The sequence below is a fragment of the Apteryx rowi genome, unplaced genomic scaffold, assembly GCF_003343035.1.
Source record: "Apteryx rowi isolate R43461 unplaced genomic scaffold, aptRow1 scaffold_99, whole genome shotgun sequence".
NCBI classification, from domain to species: Eukaryota; Metazoa; Chordata; class Aves; order Apterygiformes; family Apterygidae; genus Apteryx; species Apteryx rowi.
In genome coordinates, this window is record NW_020451304.1 from 355,753 (window position 1) to 382,557 (window position 26,805).

General features: G+C 40.7%; 1 protein-coding gene across 3 annotated transcripts in view; it reads right to left on the reverse strand.

The window, feature by feature from the left end:
* Window positions 1-26,805, reverse strand: part of PIGL (phosphatidylinositol glycan anchor biosynthesis class L) — a 63,451-nt gene extending 36,646 nt beyond the window's left edge. For all 3 annotated transcript variants that reach the window (XR_003251814.1, XR_003251813.1, XM_026055159.1), the window contains exons 1-2: window positions 26,514-26,805; window positions 21,788-21,887 (exon numbers count right to left, since the gene is read on the reverse strand). Coding sequence is in view for 1 of the 3 variants with exons in the window: in XM_026055159.1 (XP_025910944.1) it covers window positions 21,788-21,887; window positions 26,514-26,790 (377 nt within the window). In the remaining 2 variants the exon portion in view is untranslated. The remainder of the gene's footprint in view (window positions 1-21,787; window positions 21,888-26,513) is intronic.

A 26,805-nucleotide genomic window follows, 5' to 3' on the forward strand; every position in this document is an offset into this window, starting at 1 on the left:
ACCTTCTGCTAAATGTACTCTCAGCCAAGCAACTGTCCCTTTAAGAAATTTTGTTTTAATAGTTTGCTCTAATCTAAAGTACCACACCCACCAACTTCTAATTCAATTTTACACTGGGGCTGAAAATTTTTGTAATTTCATGTCGACTGAGCTAAGGCCAAAGGGAATAAAACCATTTAGCTATCACATGAACTCAAAGGAAGAAAGGTTTCTTTGGCAATATAATTACAGAGAACAGATCTTCTAAGAGGAAATGAACCACAGGGATTTATATGATTTGATTCTTTCTCCCCCTTTTCCTTTCTATGATAGCTAGGGCTCTCTCTCACTCACCTCTTCCAGTCTAACTGCGTACAATAAGGAAACTCTTAGCAGGCAGGAACTGGGACTCTTACAGAGAGATGTTTCAATAGGAGACTGTTATCGGGTGGAAAAACTCTGGGTTTTGTCACTACGTCAGACTTCTCAAGGACAGCGACTAGTCTACCTAGTTGTCCTAGTAACATTGTGGTTGACCTGGGTGAGACTAATCCCAGATCAGTGTGAATTTATCATCATAAGCAGAAGGAAGGAATTGCAACATGTGACAGTGCTGATTAATACAGGTTCCTTCACTAAATGGACTTAACCAGACTTTCATGTCTCACATTCACAACTCTGGGCCTACATAAGCATTCAAATGATTCTGGTTGTGTTGATATCTGTGATAACCAAGTAACTTACAGCTATATACTACGCACCATGCACCATGGATCTGTATGTCCTTACTACCTATGGACTCTATAGGATTCACAAGAAGCAGTGAGGTTGTAAACACCTATTTACATTATGTCAAAACTCTGCACTGACAACTTATTTGTTACAAGGTACAATTTAAAGTGCATGTTTCACCTAATAAGCTTAAGTATATTTAAACCTGCTTACCTTAAAGGGTGCCTCTCTCCCTCTCTCTCTCTGTACATTAATGCAGCTGTGGAGATCATCTGAGACACTAAAACAAACGGTCCCCAGATGCGATCATAAGGGAGCTGGAGGAAGGGCATTTTCGGCAAGAACCCTGACAGTAGAATCTGATTCCGGTTGACTTTTAAGTCTGGCTTGCTCTCCTAGGGGAAGCAGTATGACAGAGTATTTTGCAAGGGATTTGAATTATATGTGTGGCTATCAGTCCTAAATGTCACTCCTTGTCCTTACAATAATTACACTGAGTGTTCACTGGAGACATCTTATAAAATGAAATAAATAGAATCAGTACAGGCTTGACTTGACTGCACTGTCACACAGCATGAATAAAATACTGATAGATACTCTGGCTAGTAGTCAACAGGGATTTGGTAATCGCTATGCAAACTGCATTTTAAATAATACAGCCTCAGTTTTAAAATCTCATTTCTGTCCGACTGTCTTTTTTTTACTGTTGTTACAAGTAACTCCTCAAACAGAAAGTTGGATATGTACCTCTGTCATGCAGCACAAAGGAAGAAAATGAAACATTTTGGAAAACAGCAGTGTACAACCATAAAACCATAATACTGAATAGGGATCTAGGGGGCAGGTGTTGCATACAAAATTACTCGACACATTTTTAAAAGCTAACTTCAAATCACCTGCGTTTCTTTTATGCACTTCTCAGACCATCCCTCTTTGCATGCTGCATCATGAACTTTAATACAGTAAGGCAGACTCCTGGACTCTTACTTGGCTTTGCAGTTTATACATCCTTTAGAAGATCTCACAAAATGACTGCCAAACTTCTGAACATGGTCACTTCCTTTGTCGTCCAAAACAAAGGTTGTTTCAGTTCACTGCTAAGGCACTGAAGCATGTACAGATCTCAGCTGATTACAGGGAGCCTGTAACGCCCTGAGGCAGGAGAAACTGTCAACACAGCTGTCCCTGTGCTAAGGAAAATGTCCTGCTGGGCAATCTCTGAATCAAAATGGAAACATCTTCTGAAATGGATTAGGGCAAGGACAAGGACTAAATAGGCCAGGCAGCCAAGAAAGTTTATAAGGCATGATTAAAGGAGTTTCTATTGAGCTGTGAGTGGAGTGCCTTGGCCTCGGTGCTGTTTTGCAAGTGCAAGTATTCCCTTTTTTTCTTTCTCTTGTCAGCTGTTGCTAGCAGAACTATATGCGAATGACCATCTTCTGAGCCCCTCTTGCTTTAGACACACACCGCCACCCAGACTATATAAATAGCCCGCAATGGAGCAAGGTGCAGAGATCTGCATGCTAATGGCATAATTAGCTCCAGCGACAAAAGCAGGCTCGCTGCCTCAGCACAGCGCAGCTCGCGCACCCATCCAGCCAGCCGACAGGCAGGGCTAGCTCACCCGGCCGCAGAGCCGTGCTAAGGCAGCAGTGCTGCTCCGGGGGCCCTCGCGAGTTACCCCTGCGAGGCAACGGACTGGCCAGACTCTCATGCACGTACCCCTCCTTCACACCTCCGGGAAGATAATCCTTTCTGCATTTCCCACTGCCTCTGCTGAATGGGAGAGGGACAGAGAACGCTTTAATAATAATGTGCCACTCCGACAAATCTTTCACAGAAAGATTGCCATGTCTTCTGCACACTTGCAGGCCAACAGCCACTGTGTCCTCCCTGGAGTTACAGCAGCCATTACACGCATCATTGTACGGGAATGATGTGACACGGAGGCACAGGGATCCTGGCACCGCTGCAGTCAATGGCAAAAATTCTGTTGCTAATGGAGCTCCGCTTAGTGACTTGTCACACATGACACACGGCAGCAGAAGGAAACTGTAGCAAGCCAATCTCCCCGTCTGCGTCTGTAACCGCTGAGCAAGACTATCTCCTGAAYTTAAATCCTGAGGGTTAAACATTCCCAAACAAATTACTGTTAATGTAGATCATTTTAAGGCCAAACTAATCTGGGCTACATTGTTTAAACATTAAATTCTGCAGGTTTACTTCTCTAATCTCTCTCTTTTTTCTTTTTAATTAATTTTCTGGTCATCTGTGGCTTAGAAAATGATTGATTCAGTATATATCTACTCCCACATCTGGGCTTTCTTTAAACAAAGTCAAAAAAAATGATGAATCTTCTCCTACATAATACTTTATTGCTTCCTATGTCCACGATTTGGTATTTTAATCGTAACTAGAGGCTCATACACTCACATCTCACCATGTAAAGTACATTGTATAAGCCAAAAAACAATTTAAGTTGAAAGCTTGCCCAAGCATCTAATATCTTATCACAAAGCCTAAAATTTTCTTTTGCTCTGAGTCACTGATAAAAAAATTTGCCTCATGGAACATTTGAAGAAGAAGATAAAAAGGGAAAAGAAAAACAGCCACCACAAAATCAGAATCTCTAAACCCTGGTGAAAAGACTGGCAGGGAGCATTGCAGTTGCCGTGCCTGGTCGCAGGCTCCTCTAATGGCCAGTGACCGTCTCAGACATTAGAAAAGTGACTTGCTTACGGGCAAGCTCAAACAGCAGGGAGGTGAGGGCCCCACGTAGCACCCACCCATCCTTGTGGATGATGTACTACTTTTCACTTCCAAAGAAATTCACAAATGCTGGGATCAATCCAGCAGCACACGAACAGCCAAAATTCCTACCTACCTCTGCGTTCAGTGCAGAACAGGCTGATTTAAATCCGCACATTTTAAATAAGTCTTTTAGCGATTTCTCTAAAGCAACTCGATGGCTGAGCATAGCTTTAATTTTTCTAGTTTATTGCATTAGGAAGCAGGGAGTGATGTATTTCTTCCCCACTACATGAATTTTTATTTGTCAATTTTATCATCAATTTTGAGTTGAGATGGAAGCTTGAACTCAAAGTCATTAAAACAGCATTTTATAATTGTTTTTTAACAACTGGCTGAAACTATATTAAATTTGCAAGAAATATATGGAAAAACTTACCAAAACAGAATACTAAAAACTAACAGATCTAGTAAACAAATTTAATATTAACTGTAGCTAAGGAGTTAAAGTAGTTGTTTTGGATCACATGAGCTCTTCAGACATCTAAACAATTGGCACATCTCAGTCTTTCACACTTGTTTTTATTCACAGTCCACAAGAGCAAAAGGAACTTTCCTCCTTCCTCAGTTTTGAATGAGCTTCTCAATTCTGAATTACCTACTTTCTGAATTAGGTAAGATAAATCAACTAAAATGGAGTAGTTGTTCACTCTCGAAAAAAGACTGGTGCTTAGCCAGAGACCTCCGTCAGTTCAGTGGTTTTACTTCCTCTGAAACATTGGCAGGAAAAAATATACTGCCTGCCTCTTACTTTTAGTTCACCTGAATTATTTTATTAGACTACTCGAAGCTTAGTTCTTAGTATAGATGGTCAGAAATGCACATTAAAATACAATGTTTTATTTAAAAACTTTTAATTTAAAATAATAAATTATTAACAATTGCAATCAATTTTTATCCACCCTACTCCAGCAGCTTTTGTTTTTACAGTGGAGAATCGTTTTGTCAGCTAATTAATTTTCATGATTGTTTGTAATTATCATCATTTTCATAGGTTTTTAAGCCAGCAGGGACCACTAGGGTCATTATTCTCATATGATGTGCTGTATAACAATTCAACAGACCTCATTCAGCAAATCTCTTCCACATGTAGATCCTCGTGGACCACTATCAAGTCACCTTGTGGATAAACAAAATAGCTCCAGCATCTTAAAAACCCCATTATTAGACCTGTTTTCCTCATCTTTAAGCATTCTGGTGACTGCTTTCTGAATATTTTCCAAATATCAACATCCTTTTTAAAATGTAGACGTTAGACCTGGATACTAAACTAGACTCCTGAACAACATGTAAAGAGGCAACAACATCTCCTTATTCCTACCTGCTATTGCCTTGCTCACTGTCTCGCTCACTTTCACAGCTCCCAGCACTGCCCCAGAAGCTGATGTTTGACTGGCTATCCGGTGTTATTCCCTAAGAGCTTTCCAGTGTCGCTTCATACAGTCAGTTATAAGTGTGCCCAAGACTTTAATCTGTGAATCCTTCAGTGACTAACCTTTAACAAATGAATGAATGACCTTGCATTTGACTGTAAACGGCTATGTACATTTGTTGATACAGCCACTTTCCCATAACAGTTGATGCTATTTATAATCCACTGGTTTGCTAATAAGTTCCCACTTTCTGTATTTGCAAAAAATGGGAAATAGATATGCACAGGTGAAGAGATCGGTTCAAGAATGACACAGTGGAGCATTCACTGAGCTAGGCTTGGCTTAAAATAAAGGAATCTTGGCTCTCATTTCCATGTCCAGGTTACTGAATACACTGCCTCCACCCATAGTCACCTCAGCCCTTTCATCTGTTTAAGAGCTTGCAGGCACAGATGAAGAAGAGGAAACAGCTCAAAGATGTAGCACCAGCAGATGGACTGGGACCTACTGCAACCATGATGTTCATTTTACTGGTACGATACAGAACTGATACCCTTGCATTTGCCCTCAGGTTCTGCGAAGGCACAAAAAGAGCCATCGGTCATTACCTCTCCCTTACTGAACTGAAGCATGTGAACTCACTCATATGGATTCAGTATTTGCCCTTGAACTGGTGTGGGCTACATTTGGCACTCTGCTCTTAGATCAATATATAACCCAGGCGTAATCTTATCTGGCAGGAACAGGGAAATTGGGGGGAGGGGGGAGGAACACAGCCTGTAGAGGTGAGGAGAGCAGCTCTTCTAAATGTTAATGGGTTAAGAATAGAAAGGTCAAATGCCTGCGTTATCAGAAGGCCCCATGTGCAAACAGGCACCAAGTCACAGCAATCAGAGCACAAGCTGGGAATAAATGTCAGGAGTTAGTTACCGTAGCTGTAAACAGCAAAAGCAGAATGGCAGAACTGGGAAGCCTCCCAAGACATTTCTAGCTAATACAGGTCAGTAGGAAAGTCCAATTGCCAAGAGTGGCTGGGGATCACTCAGGTATTAGAGCTGCTGTGGAGCCAGAGATCACTTGTGAGCTGTGAGAAGGCCCCAGCAAGGCTACTATGGAAAGATACTGTGAGTGTCAACAGAATGAGCCACTGTAGGAGGGGGTATCAAACGTGCTATATATCAGTGTCCTATACTGGCAGAACACTGCTCCAGAATGCTCTTGCAAGAGCAGATCCATTCTCCTGGAATAAGCATGTATGAGAATGGAGATAAAAAATCCTTCCCTACCTCCTTGTTGATATAGAGAACACTAAATACAGCAGAAGCTGTATGTAGACTCTGTACAGAGGGGCTGCAAAGCTTCAGCTCTACTTACAGTACCTCTTTGAGCATAATGTATAAAGGATTGGAATGGAATAGGAGATGCGATAGCTCAGGAAAAAAAAATTATTTCCCTTAAATACTAATACATTTTTAGACCTATTCCAATTAATCTTCTTATTTGCATCCAAGAAGAGAGACCAAAGTTGTATCACATTGGACAGTAATCTCGCAAAAACATGCAATCAATTTGAAGCAAGGACAGCGTATACCAACACGCACTCGTGTGGAAAAGTTACTGTGTTCTGAATTCTATTGCATGGGACCTATGTCTACGCTTTACCAGTGCTTTCAGTCCGGCACCTTTTGCCTGCAATAAATTGTCATTAAAATCAATCAACTAACTGATTCCCATTCTCAGACAAGATCCCCAGGTGGGCAGCTATGTTTGAGAGAAGATTGCTGTTCCCTATCTCCTGGTGCAGGGATTGCCCCAGGAAATGGCTACCTGAGTTTGGGAAACAGATACAAGATAGTTACCTGGCACAGTTCCCTCCTCACTGGCGAACAAAGAGCACCATTCTTGTCAGCCTGTTCCCAGCTGTAAACAGCTATCAAAGGATAGGGTTAATTACCAGTTAAAACACAAAGAAGGAGTAGTAACTACAAATAAAGCAAGACTAAATATATTTTATCCCACAGAAAGGGATAAACAGGGTTTGTGCTCATAGCTCAGAGATCATATTCTAACCATTAAATAGCTACTTTCCTTGGTAAAGATAGGGATACATTTAAAAACCAAAAAAGAAATATACCCATATGAAATCACTGTTCCCTGAAAGACGATTTTAGTTTAGTGCCCTCATGTTTGTTCCACAAAGTGACAACTCTGCAGTTAACCGGATTGGCCTCTAACCCCAGCCATAGGAGGGAACATCATAACCTACTTAAATTTGCAGGCTGCATCCTTTATGCAGCACAGCTCCCAAATGGGCACAAATGGCTTATTTTATACACCAGCATTATTCGGCATCTGTTTATCCATCAGTCTGCTGCAAGCATCTGTTCATTCACTGATATATATGCAGTGTTCTTCTGCACTACCAACCTCATTTTCACTCTAGAAACTTTAGAGTTAATTCGTTTGAAATAGCACAAATATACAACAGCAGACATTTTTCACAGATGCATGGCATTACTGAGTGCTATTGACAGTTGTTGTTTCACCCCAGAAGCTAACATATTTTCAGTGATGGTTCCAGTATGCTAATGATTTGTGATCCTTTATGGACTCCTCTGGGGGAGAAAAAGCGTCTACAAAACCATAGGATTTTACCCTTGTTATTCACAGCAAGAATGACCAGCCTTCTTGACCTTATGAGTCGCATCCCAAAATCTTCAAGAGATATAACATATATTCTGGAGAGTCACTCCAGGAGAGGAGACTTCAGGATTGGTTCACAGGTGGGAAATAGTATGTGTTATGTTTTGCTGTGGGATGCAACAAGAAGGGGCAGTTGCCTGGATGCCAGGCGACCCAGCAATGTCAGCCCCAACAGCTCCTGTTGGCTTGCGTCCTCCCACAATTAGGAGCACAATTATTCAGCTGCCTCATACCAGCAGAGTCCCCTGCCAACTACAGGACAACACTTGCACAGAAGTCTCACTGAAAGCGCTCAATTCAGACTGAGCCATTTCTGTGGCTCAGGAGCTAGACATTATCTTCACTCCTCCTTCTCCTTCCTCTATGATTTACAGTGACATAATTCAGGTAACTCCTGTCCATAATCCACCCTCCTCATCAGTAGAAACATCTGTGCAAAAGGAGACAAGAAAAAATTCTGCAAGACTGCTATTTCACTGGGCAGAGGAAGATTTACCAGTAAGGTTCACAGTGTTGCATGGGAAGCAGCCTATTTCTCTAACACTCCATCCTCAGAAGGATGGAGACCATACTGCACTGGCTGAGCAGGAGGGGACTCAAAATAGATTAGCCAGGAAATCTTTTCCATCTCTTATTTCTTCAGCTAACAGTTTAATTCCAAAGCTAAGTATAGGGAGTAAGAAATACAGTCCAAGCCTTCCAGCAACATAGTGACATTTTATGAGTCACTACTTCAAATCTGAATGAAAGAATTCTTCATCCCTGGATGAAGCAATGGAGATTCTCCTACAACTCCTTCTGTTTTGTTTACATAGAAGGCACTTTCCAAAACGCTGCCTCAGTTCAAATGTTTTATAGCGTGTGTGTGTGTGTGTGTGTGTGTGTGTGTCTGCTACAAGTCCTCTCTAACCCTGTAAGTCTGACACGCGCTGTTGTCTTCTTGGCTCTCAGTCACAGATGCCAACAGTGCAAGAGCACAATGGTATTACAGAAGTTCAGCTTTCTTCATCCCTGTTTAACATGTGCACATTTCAAAGGATGATTATATGAGCACATTTATTGCAGCTGAAACTGTTTAAAGATTCAAAGGCATTGAACAACTAAAAGGTACAGCCTAGCTGGACATCAAAAGCATGCTCAGGAGAGACTGTATGCAGTTTTCTGACCTGTATTCAATAACGCTATTATTTCTATGCTGTCGTCCTTTTGAAGCATTTGATATTCTGCTCTTTGGTTTAAACCCAAGAATAGCATTTGAATTTTTACCATAATAAACTTCCTCAACAGACTTTGCATTTTCATTATTCTGCCCATGTAAGCCACAAGGATATTTTCCTCCCTAAATGTCCAATCTGCAGGGAATGGTTGTGAAACTCCATTATTTCCAGGAATTGCTGGCAACCTACTGCTGTCTGTTCTTCTCAGTATTGCCTGTATTTTCCTTGTTCAGCTTTAAAAGCCAAACTTGGTTTGCAAAAATGTCTGAGTCTCAATGCCAGAACTGAATAAAGACTAGAACAGGACAGAATTAGATGTTTTTATTATGCTGAAAAGCCATTAAATCACATTAAAGTCTGTAAAACAACAAGAGTATTAAATTGGAAATAGATGCTCAGCCTTAAATCCTAGCACTCAGAAATTTTCCTAGACGTTACAAATAGCTTTTCTAAGATCCATCACCCTTACCTGATCCCTATGATCAAAACAAAGTGGCTTTTTTGAAGTTATAAACACTTGGATTTGTATTAGTCAGTAAGATTAAAATAATCTATAAAGAAAAGCACAGAAATGATTCCAAATTTACTTTGGCAGGACGCAGATCAGAATCTGACCACGTCCAAACAAAAACCAAACAATGCTACAGGTTATAAGAACAATCATCAGTAGACGCAGTGTGAAACGAATGAAAATCCCTGTGATTTTGAAGTCACTTGACTGAGTCTTTTCAGTCACAGTGGCTGAAAAGATTCCAGACCTATTGTTCTTCCTCTCCAAAAATCTTGGACTTCATTGCGGGCCCCTGTGTCACTCCCGACAGACAGCTCTAAAAACCTAGCTAACAAACTCACGACTGCCTGAGCTTCTATGGCTAAATATTCTCTTGCATTCAATTCGGGAAAGCCATAATGTATGGAGCGATGTCTGAGGCCTGCTTTCTGGGAAGAGGAAATCGACCATACACAATGTCAACCGAGTTCATTCCTAAATGCAAACCACATTGGGCTGTCGAGCACGATAATAAAAACCTGCTGACCTAGTTTCCTGCAGAACAAAATCCTCTGTCTTCCCTCCTCCCATTTCAAACCTAAATCAGATCTCCTTCTTTGAAGAAAGAAATTAACCCTTTGGCCAGAAAGGAAAACCTTAATAATGATCCTTAGCACTTATACAGCATTTCACACCATTAAAATAGTATGTAAATAACTAGTCCATCCCCACAACACTGCAAAAAGGCAGGATTATTAGAAGGAGAGAGTGAGACACACAGCTAAGGTCAGAGAGCTTAGCAGAGCTCAGCAGAGAACATTTCTCTTCCTTCAAAAGGATTTTGAAGTGTGAAGCCCCTTTGCTTTGTTAACCACTTTGCTTGGTAACGGCTCTACATTCTATCTGTGCAAATATAAAACCTTCATTCATGATGTGGCAAAAGAATAACTGCACAGCTCTGCTTTTTGAAATACTGCTCTATCAAACCACTCAAGAAAGGACTATTGTTCTTCCTAAATTTTGCAATGCCCACTTGCAAGTCCATTTCTGGTGGGTGAGAGCTGATGGTATTTGCTCCAACAGTTTGGTGAAAGCATTCACTTTTAATGGATGAACTTCCTCAGTGATGCAATGTTTCATTTAAAGGGATGCCTGGAGGAACTTGAGGATGGACACAGACTGCAAAAATAACAGGGCATGTCACAACAAACTCAGCCAAAAAGTACAGACGGGAATTCTCTTGCTGTGGGATGCTTCAAAAGGCGGCCCTGGATCATGCTGCTGCAAAGAATAAGGTAAACACCCCACTGCAGAGTCAGTCGGAAGCATTTGGGGAACCTTAGATTCTAGACTGCTGAGAACACCTTTGCTAGTTCATACTGTGATATTGTCAACTGGACGAGCTTTTATTCATCTCTTGAATGGTTTTTTACTAAGGGAAATAGTGGAGCTAACAATTGCTACGCTTAACTGCAATAGAGCTTTACAAATCGTCTTTTACAATGAGGTGGCCAAAGTGCAACCTGCAAGTGAAATTGCTTATGGAGCTCTATACTGCAGCCAGAACTTCCATCATCAGTATAACTCACCCCGCAGTGAATATAGTTTTGTCACGCATTGCTCCCTTACGAACTGAGACAGCTTTGCCCACATCCTGACAGCACGTGATGTCCCAGGACCTGAAACCTCTTCATCACCTCACATTCCACTGGCATCTCTCTCTCACGCAAGGTGCAGCACCCAAGTTCTTAAAAAGCTACCAATGGAAACCTCTGTAAGGCAAAGTTTGGGAGCCTTTGCTTCACAAACCAAGCAAATAGCCTAGTTTACTAGCATACCATTGGAAAAAAGATTAAGACAGAAAAGTACAAAACTAATAGGCAAGCTAGCAGTAACATTTCACCCGTGAAGAAGTACTGTACTTCTCCCTTTGCCAATCTGACCAGGAAGCTGTTAAGAGTACAGGCGTGTAGAGCAAAGAAAAACTTACAATACTGCAGCTAGCACTGTCTCTTTCAGTAGTTTGAAAGCGAAGAACAAAGAACCTGGAGCAGACAGCCCCGCAAAGGATGTCGGAACTATGTCTATTCTGGGGATACTGCATTATCACAGGTAAACTCCATAGAGGCTTCTCCTCTAGCTTTGTATTGAGGAAGACAAAAGTTTGAGTTCTCACAGGCTCATTACTAAAATTGGTCAGGGTCAGAAATATAATGATGGAAAAAGAGCATCTTCTTATTCATCATATCTGGTCCCTGAAGGGTTATGAGTTGTATATGCTTATTTTATTGACACAAACAAATTTTAACTTCTATTGTCTTGCAGAGGAAGAGCAGGCTGAATTCAGTTCTGGCTCACACATCATCTGCAATTCTAGCCAAGTCCCAGCCACACAACTTTTATTACTGGGAGGATGTCAGAGGCAAAAGACACAGCTGGATATTCAGATCCCAGACTGAGTTTTGCTGTGCTGGCAGTTAGACAAACCAGCTTTTGATTTGTATGTAAACACAGCCAATTTGAACTGGAAGGTCATTAAGAGAAAACGTATTTTACACAGCATCCATTGTACAGTTGCTTTTCCAACTTTTCCCGTACTAACATTTCTTAAAACAAGACTTTTGTCTTCTCCTCTTGACTGTTACAATGCCAATTTCTGGTCCTACTGAAGTCAGCGGCCAAACTCCTACTGATTTTGATGGGACCAGAAGGTGGATCTGAAAAAAGAAAGAAACAAATCCAAGTTTCTACAGTTCCAGTTCCACCAGCTATATGGGAGAATTGGGCTGATGTAGACTCTACACATAGGTTGTACAAAAACACAGTTTGTAAGTCTACATCAAGAAAAGCATCCTCACAGAAATTCCACTGAGCCTTTACATTTCCGAGAACAGGATCTGCAGCCCAAACATGGCTGGTCCTACTGCTGCATGAGAAATAAAAAAATTAAATTAGCATGAGAGTGACTAATCTCATTTTATTACCCAGGAGTGAAGTCCATAAAACAAATGTTTTATTATCCTGACGCTGTCTCTTTAAATAAAAGAACTGGAAAGGTTCCCACCGAATGCCTTGCAATTATTTTCAGGGGAGGGGAAATTCTCAGGAATTTACTGCAGCGCTTTGTCCCAAATCCCAAAGCCCCAATATTGATGACACCCTTCTGCAGCTCATCAGCTCAACTCTTTGAGCCAGCTAGACAGGGGGATGCTTTCCTCCCATCCCTCAGGCACTGTGCGTGCTGCTTCCTCACTGCTCTTACTAACTGCCAGTATAGGAGATGCCTTCCGACTTCAATGGGAATTTTGAAAATGAACTGATCAGGATTATATTGCTGGCATTCAGCGAGACACGGTACACTGCATTTGAAGTGGCCGAAGTGCCTTCAACAGTACGCCCTGTAATTAGAAACATTCTGTCCTTAACTAGCCTAATAAAGTCCTTGCTCCCAAGGCTCATATATTGATTATTCCATAATTTTTCCAGTGACTGTCTCAACTAGCAAAGTTAGATGAAGAGAACAGGAATAAGACTACAACTGTTTTTAATGTCATGAGGCCCTCGGACACACCGAAACTTCTTGTCTCCCAGAGACCTGAGGCAACTCAGGGGAGGATCCTGCAACTACCTCCAGCTAAAGCGTGAACACAGATACACACTCGCTGCAGGGGCCATGTACACAAAGAATTCTGACCTTTGAGAGACAGAGGAATTGAGGTAACTCTGCCCTTCACTAGACTGAATCCCAAAGGGCAGTTTGACCAAGAGAGGCTGCAAATACCCTTCCTCCCTTTTTCAGCACAGTAACTACCTGACATGCAGAAAATTCAGTCCAATGTAGATGCAACTGGCTAATGTTTCCAAACGAGGTCATAGTCTCAGATTTCACAGCTCTGTTTTAACTGAGACACTCAGCATTTTGTAATGTAGCTACAATTAAAGTAAGATTATGAGAACATGCAAAGAAACCACACAGTTCTTGCGAACAAGGAGTTAACGCCCAAACCATTATTGTGAGAAGTGCTTTAAGACTGCTCACAATTTGGATAGGTATATATTTTCCTGAGTAAGCTGTGTGGAATGCAGAGATTCAAAAGCTTAAGTTGAATCCATGCTAGAAATTTTTCTGTTTATTCCTCTTCTTTGATTAACTTACTGTAACTATTTGGTATAAGTGCTTGCTCCTTTAGGGAAAGAGTTGACCATTTTCCCCTCTCTGCTAAAACAGCCCAGTTTGTCTACAATTAACAGCAAGGTGTTTGCAGCTGCAGGTTAAAATGAGTGACTAGCAGAGATGTTACAGGGCATTTCAGTATGGACCGTCCAAGCAGCAAACCTTCTAGGGGCAAAGGGGAAATGCCTGTCATTCTGCAGTGGTCCCTCAGGGTGTCTGTTGGCCAAACACACTGTATTGTTCTACCTGTAACTGGCAAAATAAATAGGTTGTTACAGTTTGTCATGTCTAAAAGGGAATCTTTAATCTAATGACCATATCTTTCTACATTTTATCATATCTTTACTACTAACACCATGAAGAAAGTACTCCCAAAATATTTTAAACTTCAACCCTGAGTTTTACATTGGAAACCAGCAAAACCAAAGATACTTCCTTTTGCACAGACACAAGTGGTCTAGCTACAAACTCTGTCCAGTCAGCATATCTGTTTGTGTTCCTGGGAGATGGCAAAGCTAGGACACAAACCACTGGCAAACTCAGGATGGGTCACTAAACCATTCTTTGCTCCAGAGAAGATGCCTGTCTTTAACACATGCGGGAGACTTTTAAAAACCATTAATAAAGAGCAGTGGAAAGTGTCTCTGAAAATACTAAATAGGTAACACTGAAAAATATATGATTTCCAGTGGATTTCCCTGTTCCAGTGCATCTCCCTGTCCTCAGCCCCAGCTAGCTTTCCCAGACTCCTAAAACACAGCTTTTATGTACGGCCTTATTTCTTTTTGTAATATCAACTTACCAGTGCTGATTACACTAATGGTTTCTGGGCTGAATCAAACTTCCATCAGTTATGGGACATGGCTGGCATCCCTTGTCTCTCATTTCATATGTTGCAATCAGTACTTAATAGCTTTTCTTTTGCTAAAATAATCTTGAGCATTAAAAATATAGATCTCAATGATTAGTATTTTGCTTAGATTTCCATAAAGACATTTTGTCCTTTATCAGTACTCCTTCACTTGCCCCCAACTAACTGCATTTTAGTCAGGGCCCTTGGCTTTTCTGGCCATCCACTCGTTCTTGATCAAATCCTGCTGTGACTTCACTGACAGACAGTTTGACAAGTCTCTGTTGACATCCGAAGGAGAATCCTTGAATGTTTTGAAAAAGACTATTGCTTATTGCTCTACAGAGGTAATCTGGGGGACGAGTCCCTTTAGCACTGAAAGGATGGTTTTCCCTTTCACCACAGCCCCTTCCCTCTTTGTGGAGAGTAAGGAAGTTAATTATGCTAGAAAGTTGAGAAAGGACCCGGTTTCACAGAAGCCCCAGGAAAGCAAAAGGGCAAATTTCCTTTTTGAGGAAAATATCTAATTAAGGACAAAATAGCTAAACCTAACTTACTGCAATACAAGCCTCTGCACCAGAAAGCAGCTTTCCTGGAAGGCACACAGACGTCTCAATCCTCTGCAGAGTTTCTTCTTAAATTATTGCATAGAGCAACTTCTGCAAAAGCAAAAGTCAGTCTCCAATATAAGCCTTTTTCAAAAGTGTTCTGCTGTCCTGAAACATCAGTAAAAGCCGCCATGTGGTAGGCGTTTCAGAAAAAATAGTTGTTTATTTAGAAACATAAATAAAAATATGAGGCCTAATATTATATCATCTCCTCAGAAAGAAAATGATTTAAATTTCAAGAGTGATATTACACAGAAGTGAAATTTGGCTACAGTGGTTACATAAAGATCGAGATAGCCACCTGAGGAACAAAGGCTGTCCTATACTGGTAAAACATGTTTGTACTCAGGATGATTAGGGATAAGTTTCTCTGACTCAAAAGAAGTAGGTTGACTTCCCTGTAATACACCCTTAATGTGTGATCAACTTTCACCTAAGACCTTCTAGCCCCAGAGATGTCATTCTTGATTATAGAAAATTCTGCAAAAATTAGAGAACTTTACAGCCCTGCTGGGATAAGTAAAAGCTAGAGGAATTCCCTACCAAATTGCTAGAGCAATTTGCTACCGAAATATGCACCTCCGCTGGAATAAAGCATGGCAGCAATTTTAATCAGAAGAGTTCAGCTCTTTAGAATCAGCAGGAAAATAAAATGTCCAACTGTAATACCATGAGGAATTTAGAAAGACAGAATGTAACTAATTACTACAACTTAAATTTGACTCAGACATTGGAAAATGAAACCTACTCATAGAGAATTAAATTTTAAAAAGTTCACCCTATGCTGAAAAACTTAAATTATGATGACTATCATTAACACAATCTCAGTGCTCTATTTTGAAGCCACATCAGACAAAAGCAAAAATACATTAATTTAATGGCGAAAAATCAGGCCACTAAGAAAAGCAAAAGCTGACCTGGGCTGCCAAAGGGCTGATTTCACTCGTCAGGGCGGATAGCTCTAGCTCCCCTGACATTACACAGCCAGATGCAGAACACTGCCAGCTTCTACCACTGTTAATGCTACTTTCCATTGATTCCTCTGACCAAGCTAAGATTCAAAACTGGTGAGCAGAAAAGTCAACAGGGTCAAGTCTTCCTTGATCAGACCATGGGGTCAGAAAGAAGAAACAAAGGGGAGTAATATCACCTTTCCCATCTGAAAAATACAAGTAGAAAAAATACATAAAAAAAAATGCATTCAGCAAGATGACACAGGTTTGCAAACAAGTGAGGCAGAAACTGGTATGAAATCACTGATAGTCTTGCCACCAGACTTTACTGGGGCCAGGATTTTATCTCTGCACTTCTGGTGCCCTCATTTCTCAGGCAGACTTTCTTAATTGCAGTACATATTTTTATTATAGAGCTTGCATCTTCAGTGTTCATGCACTCAGCACCCTGCATTCAAATCAATAAAGCCATCTACAGACCATCTAAGTAAATTTATACCAAACTGGATCAATTGGACATATTCCTTAACTGTCTGTATATATGTTTTCAATTTCTAATCTAAAGGTTCATGTTTCCAGTTACATATTTCATTCTTTAAAGGGTCTGCATGTTTTTATATCTTTCTGATCATCACATCAGACACACACAGTATTTATCTAAGGATATATTTTTCCCATGACCTTACAGACTCACTTCCTTCCACCAGCTCCCCATGTCAGAGAAGTTCGTTAAAAGTCAAACATGAGGAAGTGCAATAAAATGTATTTACCTTGTAGGGAAAGAAACCCAAGCCCAACTACAAAGAACCATTATATGAAAACAGTGAATTTGAGCCTCTCTGCAGCCTCATAAAAAACCTGGAGATAGCCTATGATTCTGCCTGGGCAGATGTCTTCTCTCCCGGGCATTGTCTAATCACAGCCCTTTTGGACTTAAGTTAAATAATAATAATAAAAAAGCGTATGGAGTGGAATTTCCATGGAAACTTGGAAACAGATGTAACATTATTTGCAGTAAGCCTTTGTACTGTGAGTGGAAAGTTTTCTAGTTTACACAAATCCCAGCTATTATTTTTTTTGCAGTACAAACTTAGGCCAAACATTGTCCGTCACATTAAAGATGCAAACAGTCAGTTTTACTTTCTGTCCAATACAGTCATGAACAAAGTTTCAGAAGTTGCAGTAAAATGTGGCCTTATGTTTATCTTTTCATGAACTCAAAACAGATATTAGAAAAAAAGAAGGAATTTGGGCTTCCTTTTTGCTAATTGTCGTCAGAAAGTGAAAACAGCTTAGAAAACGTCTCCTGTTTACATGTAACGTTACGGACTGGTAGACAGCCAGAGCATTGGCAGATGTGCCCAACATTAATGGGAGCTTAACTAATTATTAATATTAGAACAATTAGATGCTAATGTTTTCCATATATCATGAGCTAGCTTGCTTGCTCAGGAGCATGAATTCACAGATCAATTAGTTGCAGATATGTATCAAAACCATTGTATTTCATGAACTTGAACAGCTCAGGAAAAGCTAATGCTGTAAGTTATTCCTGCCTGGCTAGGGCTGGAGCTTTCTATACCGCTAGTCAGAGTGCTGTTGCCACTGAACTGCATACCTCCTATATAGACGGTATTTGTGCTGACTGTCTTTATGGTCTTTGGGAAACCATCAGCTTTATTGAAATAACAGCTATTATATAATAGTCCAATGGCTAATATATACTTAAAGCTTTCAAATAACCAATTCTTACTTTTTTCTTTTATTGTATTAAGGGCAGACACAGAATCAATGATCATGAATTTACTGTCCATTGTTGCAGCCCATAAGACTTGATAAAAGTGTGCCATAAGCATGGCATTTACATTATGATACACATTATTAATGAGTTGGCTTTTACATGAATTTCAATCCCCACTCTCTTGCCACTCTTCCCTCAACCAGCAATAGGAATAAATGTGATAGTACAAAAATTAACGTTAAATGATACAAGTCCTAGTTCTGAGCTGGGCTGCTCCAAGCGTGAAGCATAGTGGGGGAGTGATAAAAGTGGGCTGTAAACCTTTTCTCCCTTGAAGGCAGCAGTTCAGCTGGTGTACTGCTAGAGCTACAATAATCACATGCAGCTCAGGAGATTCCTCTGCAAATCTGGTGCCTGACCTCTACTACTCACCACAAGTATGAAGAGCCCAGTGCTCTAATCTAATATCTAATCTGAGCAGGCTGTCTGTATGCCAATTTGCTGGCCTACAATAACCGGGTGCCGTGTGGTCACCCATACCCCTTCTCCAGTCCTGGACATGCCCTCTACAGCAAAGAATTTTTCTGCAAGAGATCCATGTGGATGTCCAATCTTTAAGGCTGGAATGTGGTTACAGATTGAAACTATATTTGTGCAGAAGATACAAGTTGTTTTTAACTGAGGGAACAAACACAATAACTGCATTAAATATCTGCTGAAGAAATCAGTGCAAAGCAGTTGTCTGAGACTGAACTCATCCTGCTGTAGCAATCCTGGCTATACTTTATGCATTGTTTAAGGCAAGGGGTTAATTAATGAGACTTTGGTCTTCAACACAGATTTTATCATAGACTGACTGACTGAAGTTTTCTTTCTGCAAGTTCACATGTAACTCAAAATGCCATGCTTGACTTTGGACTTGCTTGGCCAAGTGAGACTACAGAGCAAGCCAGTCACCTTGCCTTTCAGACATATTTCCCCTTTTACAACTTGAAAATTCTACTCACTCAATTGTAGATTATGCAAAGAAAGAGGAAGCAGCATGACTCAGCTCCACACTACAATGGCTGGAGCAGATCCAGACCTAGCAATCCTTTGGGCTTTCCTTACCAAAATACAAATCGGCAGCTTGGATAATGTAAAGCATCCAGTGTTTGCATAAGAAATGTTAGATGGGCAGTGTGCCACTTACAGTCTTTAAGCAATGTGCTAGTTCTTTACATTGATGGAAAATTATCTTCTGAAGAGTTAGGAACAACAAAAGCCAAAGGGCTATAATCTAAAACAGTACTTCCAGAAGACAAAATGCTGAAGAGGAACAGTCTTCTGAACTGTATTCCCTAGACAAATTTAATAGAAATCTAGTGGTAGAAAACAGATATTAATTTAGCAAGTCTCACATGATGCCACACTGACAAATATTTCTATATAATCTGTAAATTACAGAAGTGGGAATGGAGGCATAGCAAAGCTACTGGCCGTAAGGAATCCAAGAACTTTGAGTAAAATTCAGGAACCTTGAGTTCCAGTGCTTTGTACAAACTACTGGAAAATACAGCTATTTTAGAAATTCAGAGTCATCCTAAAATTCTCTCTTATACCATTAGCTCTTATACCATTTTGCTAACGCTCGATCCACAGATGTTTTTCACAAAGAGCATCCACATGACAAGTTAGCGCAGAGTAAATAACACACTGTAAATACACACCTAACTTTTCTGTATAAACAAGCTCTGAGCAAAAGTCAGCAAGAACTTCACTTTGACTCCTTGAATGCACGATGAGGTGAATCTATTTGATGGTTATCTCATAGCAATCTAAGATCTCAGAGATAAAGACCTCAAAATCTAAACCTGTTTCCTAGAATAACACTGTATATTCTAGTCCATGACCAAAAGCTCCAGACAATGGGAAGGATCTGTCTTTTCAGGCACTACATCCACTGGGAAAAATCAGGTATCAGCTATTACTTACATCAACGTGTGTAATACTAGTAATAAAAGTAGTAAAGAGGCATCATCCAAACTCTTTCTCCGAAATGGCCCTCACCTTCCTACTAAAAAAAACAAAGTATTACTTGTAAAAAGCAGTCCTCTGGACTGTGTATGCTGGGGGATTTTTGAGCAGTATCAGGAAACTTGCATCACATACTAACCAACCTCACATTGTGTCAGAGGATGAAAGGCCAGGAGGCTTCCGGGTTTTGTGCTCCTGTGTAAATTTCAAATGAGGATCAGTTCATTTAGCAGACTTTACGCTGTGCAAATCAAACCATTTTTTTCATTATCCATCCTCGACCATTTTGGGCATTGTCATATGATTGTACTACAAAACATGAGGTTACCCCAAACCAGTTCATGAGAAGTGAAGGGAAACATCTCTTTTAATTCTAAAGGAAAAAACAGCTCCTATGCAGTTTTTCTAAGTGAGCCAAGAACTTGGAGAGAGACCTAAAGCTAAAAAAAGCAAAGAACTCAAGAAGATTCATATTCTGGATTGTGGTTTCTGTTGCCTCAGCTCAAGGGAAAATATTTTCATGGGAAAAGGGTCTGCCCGGAGCCAGATTTTTTCAGCTTTGACTCTTCTAGTTGGTGTGGCTTTAAATCAATCTGTTGCTATTAAAGGTATAACTTTTTAAACAAAAAACAGTCTTTACAAATTTTGACAGTTGTTTACAATGGAAACGACCTCTTGTTCTGTGTTTCCTAGCAGTCAATATCTAGTTCAGCTACTATCAGCCTCAGCTTTGATGGACAGGGATCAGGCAATAAAAGAGGCCTTCACAATGTTAGTTTCTGAGTTTCATTGATTCGAAGTGTTAAATCACCTCCTCAGAACAGAGTTGCTAAATTAATCCCAAAACACAGAAGTGTCAGCTTTATCACCTACCTTCTTATCTACACACAACTAGAGAAAATAACATCACACCTCAAAAAAACAGAAATCTTGCATGGCTTAAGTTGAAAGCATCTTCCTGTCATCTCATTATGCACTGTTTTTAATACTACAGTTCATTTTTGATTATAGCCAAAACTAACCCAGATTATAAATGTAATGGAATCCCACAACAGCCCTGTAAAGACTAGCATACATCATGAAGAATACAGGTCCACGACTTTAAGCATTTAAATGAAATATATTTTTAAGTGAACCAAATTAATGTTATGTTTCATATGACAAAAGACTTCTGCTAATGCCTATACTTGATTCTAAACTATTCATATAATTTAAATTACATTTAATATTTATAGTACATATTAGCAATCAGAGTTTTAAAATAAGTCACTGAGCCAGGAGTGTTAGAGTCAAGGGAAATACTACACCTTGTTTTGCCAGCAGTAGCCTCCGTTACAAGGAGAGAGAGGATATTTTCTTTGTTTCAGATTATTCCATTAAATCCAGTCAATGACTAGCTCACAGCCGAAAAACTTTTTGGGAATTAACAATACGCATGCAAACACATAAACAAACAAACCCTAAGCAAACCTACTTTTAAATCTCCCCAAAATACATTCTCAGCAATTTCTGTTGTCAGGATGGCTTCCTTGACTGAGCAGACAGGATCTCCCTTTGGAGTGCTCTGTTGGAGTGCTGGCCATCAGAAATATGCAGGGCACAGTAATTTTTTTTATAGACAGCACCATAGCTGACAGGTTTATATTGTTATCTTACTGTGGAACACAGACTTAACCTAGCTGTAACTACCTTATAATCAAGTGAAGGAATAAGTATATTGTAATGATATAGCCAATCCTCTGGAATAGTTTTATTTTCAGCACACACCTGCCACAGGTAATTCAGAGAAGACTTATCTGTAACTGCTTTGGATAACACAGCACCAAGAGTAACAAAATCTGACCATGCTGCCCAGACACACTGTGCCAGACCCCAAGAAGTATGGCTATCATTATTCTAAATGATGTTATCAGCAGAGTTTAACTTAAGGACTCTGATCACCATTATACACTTGAACTGTCTTCTGAATTAATTTGATTTCCTTATGCTAAGAGTTAACAAAAAATACTTCATATGGGTTTTTTTTTGAGATTCCTCAAGACTTTTCAGAATAATACTGTAACCTTTCACTGAAGATTCAAGTGAAGTTTTCCTCCCATTTACAAACTGCAATGGGATTATGCTATAAATTAAAACTGGTTACCTGTGATCAACAACTGTTACATTGGAAGCAGGAATCCCCAGAAGTAAACAACTCTGTTCCAGTTCTTTCTTACGAATCTCTCCTTGATTGTAATAATTTCCTGGAAATAACAAAAACAGCAACACTCTCTAGTTTAGTTTAGTTTAGCATGTAATGAACTTCTCTTCTTTTTCAAAGCATCAAGCATGAGCATCACACAATAAATAAAAGGGCTTCATTTGAGGGACAGGTACATTGCAGGGAACAAACTTTATAACTTTTATCTGAGCAACACTCAGCTTGGCCCAGGGTAAAGTGCTGAGGTGAAGTTCTGCCTCACGAAGTTCTGACTACAGTCCCCCTGTTTGCGTACTGAGCTTGGCTTGCAACAGTTCATGAGCTTCTTTGGCAAGGACATCAGAAATTGCCATGTCTAATCAGAACAGTGGTCCAAGCAGTCTGGTAGCCTCCTTCTGAGAGCGGCCAATGTTAAATGCTTCTGCCAAAGATACAGGAAATCTTCCAGTCAAAAACTCTGAAATAACCTGCTTGTGGGGAAACTGCTTCTAACCACCTCTTTGATTAGTGGACATCTTATTCTTTAAAATATCAATATTTCTTCTAAGCTTTTTATTTGGCCTTTTTGTTTTATTTTGGTATATGTCTAATCCCCTTCTGAATATTGTTAAATTCTTAGTAAGACTTAGTATCCTTTTTGATGAATTCCATAAGCTAATTATTCTTTTTTTTGGGGGGGGGGGGCAGTCTTCTAACACACATATATCTGGACTAATTGTTTACACATTATCTAAATGGAAGTCACCAATACAGTACAATGGTAAAACAAATGAGCAAGATCTTTCCATAAATACAGGAGAAACTGCCTTTCCAGTGAGGTGACAAAAGGGTGTTACCACTGGCAAATTTCCAGGTAGGCCAGTGTGATCTTAGTCCACTTTTAGAAGACAGATATTCACAACAAATTGATAATAATTAATCTCCTTAGGAAGGACAAAGAATCACTCCTCCTCGCTACTAGACATGGTACTATGAACTCCCTCCTGTTCTGTAACAGTGCAGCTCCACAGAGCCAAGCCAAAAGGTAAGTCCAAAGTTCTTAGAATAGAACAGTTTAGATAATATATAGAAAATCTCCCTCACTAACAGGTATTCTTTAACTAACTAAAGTTTCTAGTATATTCTGGCCCACTTCTAATGAGCAACAATTGTCATATAACACTAGGACACTGCGACAGAGTACAAAAAAAAAAAAGTCAAGGAAATGAGGAATTCCATCATCATAATCTCTGTTTTGAGACAAAGATTTCTAAGAAGTCTGCATCATTCACAGAGGAAATTCAGGCAGGAGCTAATGTAGCAACATTGAAAAGAACTTACAAAACCAAAAAAAAAAAGGACAGGACACCTAATTTAGATATGGCATTTGGAAAAATGTACAACAGCATAGAATGCTGGGACCAACAACCAGCAGAGAAACAGGATTTGTTATGTTAAAGCACTAGCTCCTTCTTCATTTAATTATTTTCTTCTCATCTTGCCCTCACATTCCCTTCTTTTTCTTGGTATCAGCCATGCAAAGTCCATGCCAGAGCTGCACTAGCCCATTCAAGATTGTTGCCCCACACAGGGCAGTACTTGCAACCAATTTTAACTTTGAAGCAATAAAATGAAAAAAATACAGCTGAGTATTAATGTATGATTCAAGTCCATAGTCAGCTGTCTTGAATTACACTAAAACTTTTTATTGTTGTGGGTATGAGTCATCTGAATCAAGCATTTCACTACAGCAGTGTTGCAATTTGTGCCATCACTAGCAAGCTTTGTATGATTTTCAAAAAGGGAAACAGTAACTAGCAAAAATCTTTCTTGTTGCAGACTGCGAGTGAACGGCTTTAGGTGACTATGACAATGCTTATCTGGGGGCTTACTAAGGAACCCATCACCTTGGTGGGCTGCAGCCTGGATGACAGGTTCCAACGTCAGCAAAATTAATTCAAGTGTGCAGCCTTCCCGGATGGTACATGAGTTCTGCAATTTTTTTGCATGGACATTAATGATACTAGTGTTTTAAGACAACACATCTTCTGCTGCAATGCAGTGTAGTAGCTAAATGCAGGTGATGTTTTATCTAAATGATCTCACTGTTCTCAAAATATATAATTTCTGCTGAAGTCAAGGGGACAGATACATGTTCCACAGCTTGAGAAATGTATCAGGACATCAGAAATATATAAATGCTAACAAGAAAAAATGGGCAGCTGCTGAGAGCAAAAACAGCTGAATAGCTGATGCGGCTGGACATGGAGCACTCCATGGATACAGTCAGCTACGAAAGAGAGCAAATCACATTTATACTGAGTTATTAGTTCAATCGATTATTCAATGTGGAAAACACTGTTTTTTTTCCACAGTGCTGTAATTCTGATTCATTTCTAAGGCATTTTGATTGATACCTGAAAACTGCTAGCACAATGGTTTCTAAGTAATGATTTTGTCTCAGTTTTACAGAGTCTTTGATCAACTCACTTGTCATCATCAATCATACAAACAACGAGAGGATGAACCATCTGAATCACCCAAAAGACTAATAAGAGGCACAGAAAAATCTATTAGCTCAGTGAATGGGTTCTTCTATAAGGGCAGCTAGTTCCCTTAAGAAGACATGCAAGAGAGTAAATAGAAGGCAGTTTCAAACACTCTGCTTAATATGTCATGTCACTGTATCAGGACTACAGCAAAAAAGAAAGGAAAAGAAAAAAGAAAATCTGGTAAAAAGAAAGTAAACAGAAACACAGCACTTCTTTGGAAAGTTCTCTAATAGCGTAAGTGTGTTAATCCCCAAAGCTGAAATAGCAGAGTTGCACTTCGGTAATCTCTTCATAGCTGTGAAAAGGCCAAATGGGATCCACAGACCTTTGTCCCTCAGCAAAGACAACTGAAAGCTCTGCAGTAAATCTTGAATGGGAGGTAGACAATGACCAGTAAAGCCATTACACCACTAGACTTCTACAATAGCTTAATTCCTGTCTTCTCACCTAGATGGTCTGCTGTGACAGAAAGCTTTGAGAACAAAGAACAGAAAAGTTGGCAGTGAACTAGCTGGGCCTATCAAAAATGCAGAAGGCTCTCTTGCCAAATACAAGTAGCTGTCAATGCAAGATGTTAATGTTTGTAGTCTAAGATACTCCTCTAAACAAACATAAAAAAATATCTTTAGCCTTTACCATAGGCTCACGAATTCTGGTATAACACAATAGTCTGAAAGGTCAACTAAGATGTGGCTGTTTCTTATGCACAAAAAAAAAGAGCAACATGACGATAATAAAATGATAAATAGTAGGGTTGCATCAGGCACAATAGTACAACCTTGAACTTAGGAGAACAATTAAGTATCAGTTCTGCAGAAAAAAAATCTGGAGCTTTATTGGATCATGAGAAGAACATGAGACAACAGTGTCGTATATTGTGAAAAATCCTTGTACCAGGGAACAGTAGTATAGCCTGTAAGAATCTTTCCATTCTCTTCAGCCCTAGAAAGGCTTCAGCAGGAGTAATGGTTCCAGTTTTTTGTTACTGCACTTCAGAAAAGACGTGAACCAATTGGGAGAGAGTACAGAGGAGAGCAGTGAGGATGATCAGAGATTTAGAAAACATGATCTATGAGGAAAGATTGCAAGAAATGGGGTTGTTTAGTCTGGAGGAGATAAGACAGGAGAAACGGATAACAATCTTAAAAATATGTAACAGGCTGCTACAAAGGGATATTTTGATTTTCATGCTTATGGCAGATAAGACAAAGAAACAAGCCTAAAAAAAAAAGTGATTTGAAAAAACCTAATGCAGCACTGAAATAGGCTATGCAGGCTGAGGAGCCTCCCCTGAAAAACAGAGTAGACAAATGTCTTCTGCAAATGAAGACACAACTGATGCTGCCTTCGGACTGGCTGATGGACAACATGACCGTGAGTTCCCTTCAGGCCTATTTTTCCATGATTAGATTGTTATGCAACTGATATTTTTAGATGTGTAACAATGTATCATTATGGCATTAAAACTGGATCAGCCAAAGCAAGTCCTCTACAAGACCACAGAATAACAAGGGGATGCGGAAAGACCATGATAAACAGTGCTTTTATACAACTTCCTGACATTTCAGCACAGCCTGAAGGTATCTCAGTGCTGCAATATGAGATCTGATTGTGAAACCACTGTGCAAGCTCCAGATACGCAGGGAGATTTGGCCACTGATCAGATCCTGGAACTGTGAAGAAAGTAATATTCTGACAGAACATGCATATGTGACGCAGTTCTGAAGGGCCTGCAGGACTTCCTGAAGATGTCACCATGCAATGACCCAAAATCATGCTGTCAAACCGCAAATGTTTTGCAGAGGAGCTTTTTGGGTGCAGAACTACTTCACGGTGGTGCCACTCTGATGTTGCAGCAGAGGCCCACAGTGCTGCGAGGCTCAGCATGGCAATGACAACACACGTGACCTCAGAGACATCACGCAGCAGGGCAGGACCACACCGCGTTACAGTTGCGGCCTGGGACCCGGGAACGTCCTCACGGCCCAGCCTGCTCCGCCGCGCTGACGTCACACCAGGCGGCCACACGCGGGAAGACATCATGGCGTCCGCCCCGTGACGTCACGGACGGGCAGCCCGGCCTGCGGGGCGGCTGCGGGGGCCGGTGCCCCGCCGCCCATCCCGCCGCCCCCCCTCACCTGCGGAGCAGCACAGCACCGCGGCGCGGGCCCCGGCCCTGACCAAGCTCAGCACCGTGGGCGCGAAGAACATCGCCTCGTCATCGGGGTGCGCCGTCACCAGCAAGGCGCGGACGTCATCAGCCCGCGCCGCCCATCCCGCCGCGAAGGCGCGAGCCCCTCCGGCCGCGTAACGGCGCCGCAGGCGGCGCGCGCCGCCGAGCAGCGCCAGCAGCAGCAGCGCCAGCAGCAGCAGCGCCAGCGCCGCCAGCCCCCAGCCCAGAGGCCCCGCTGCCATGGCGACCGGCGCCGC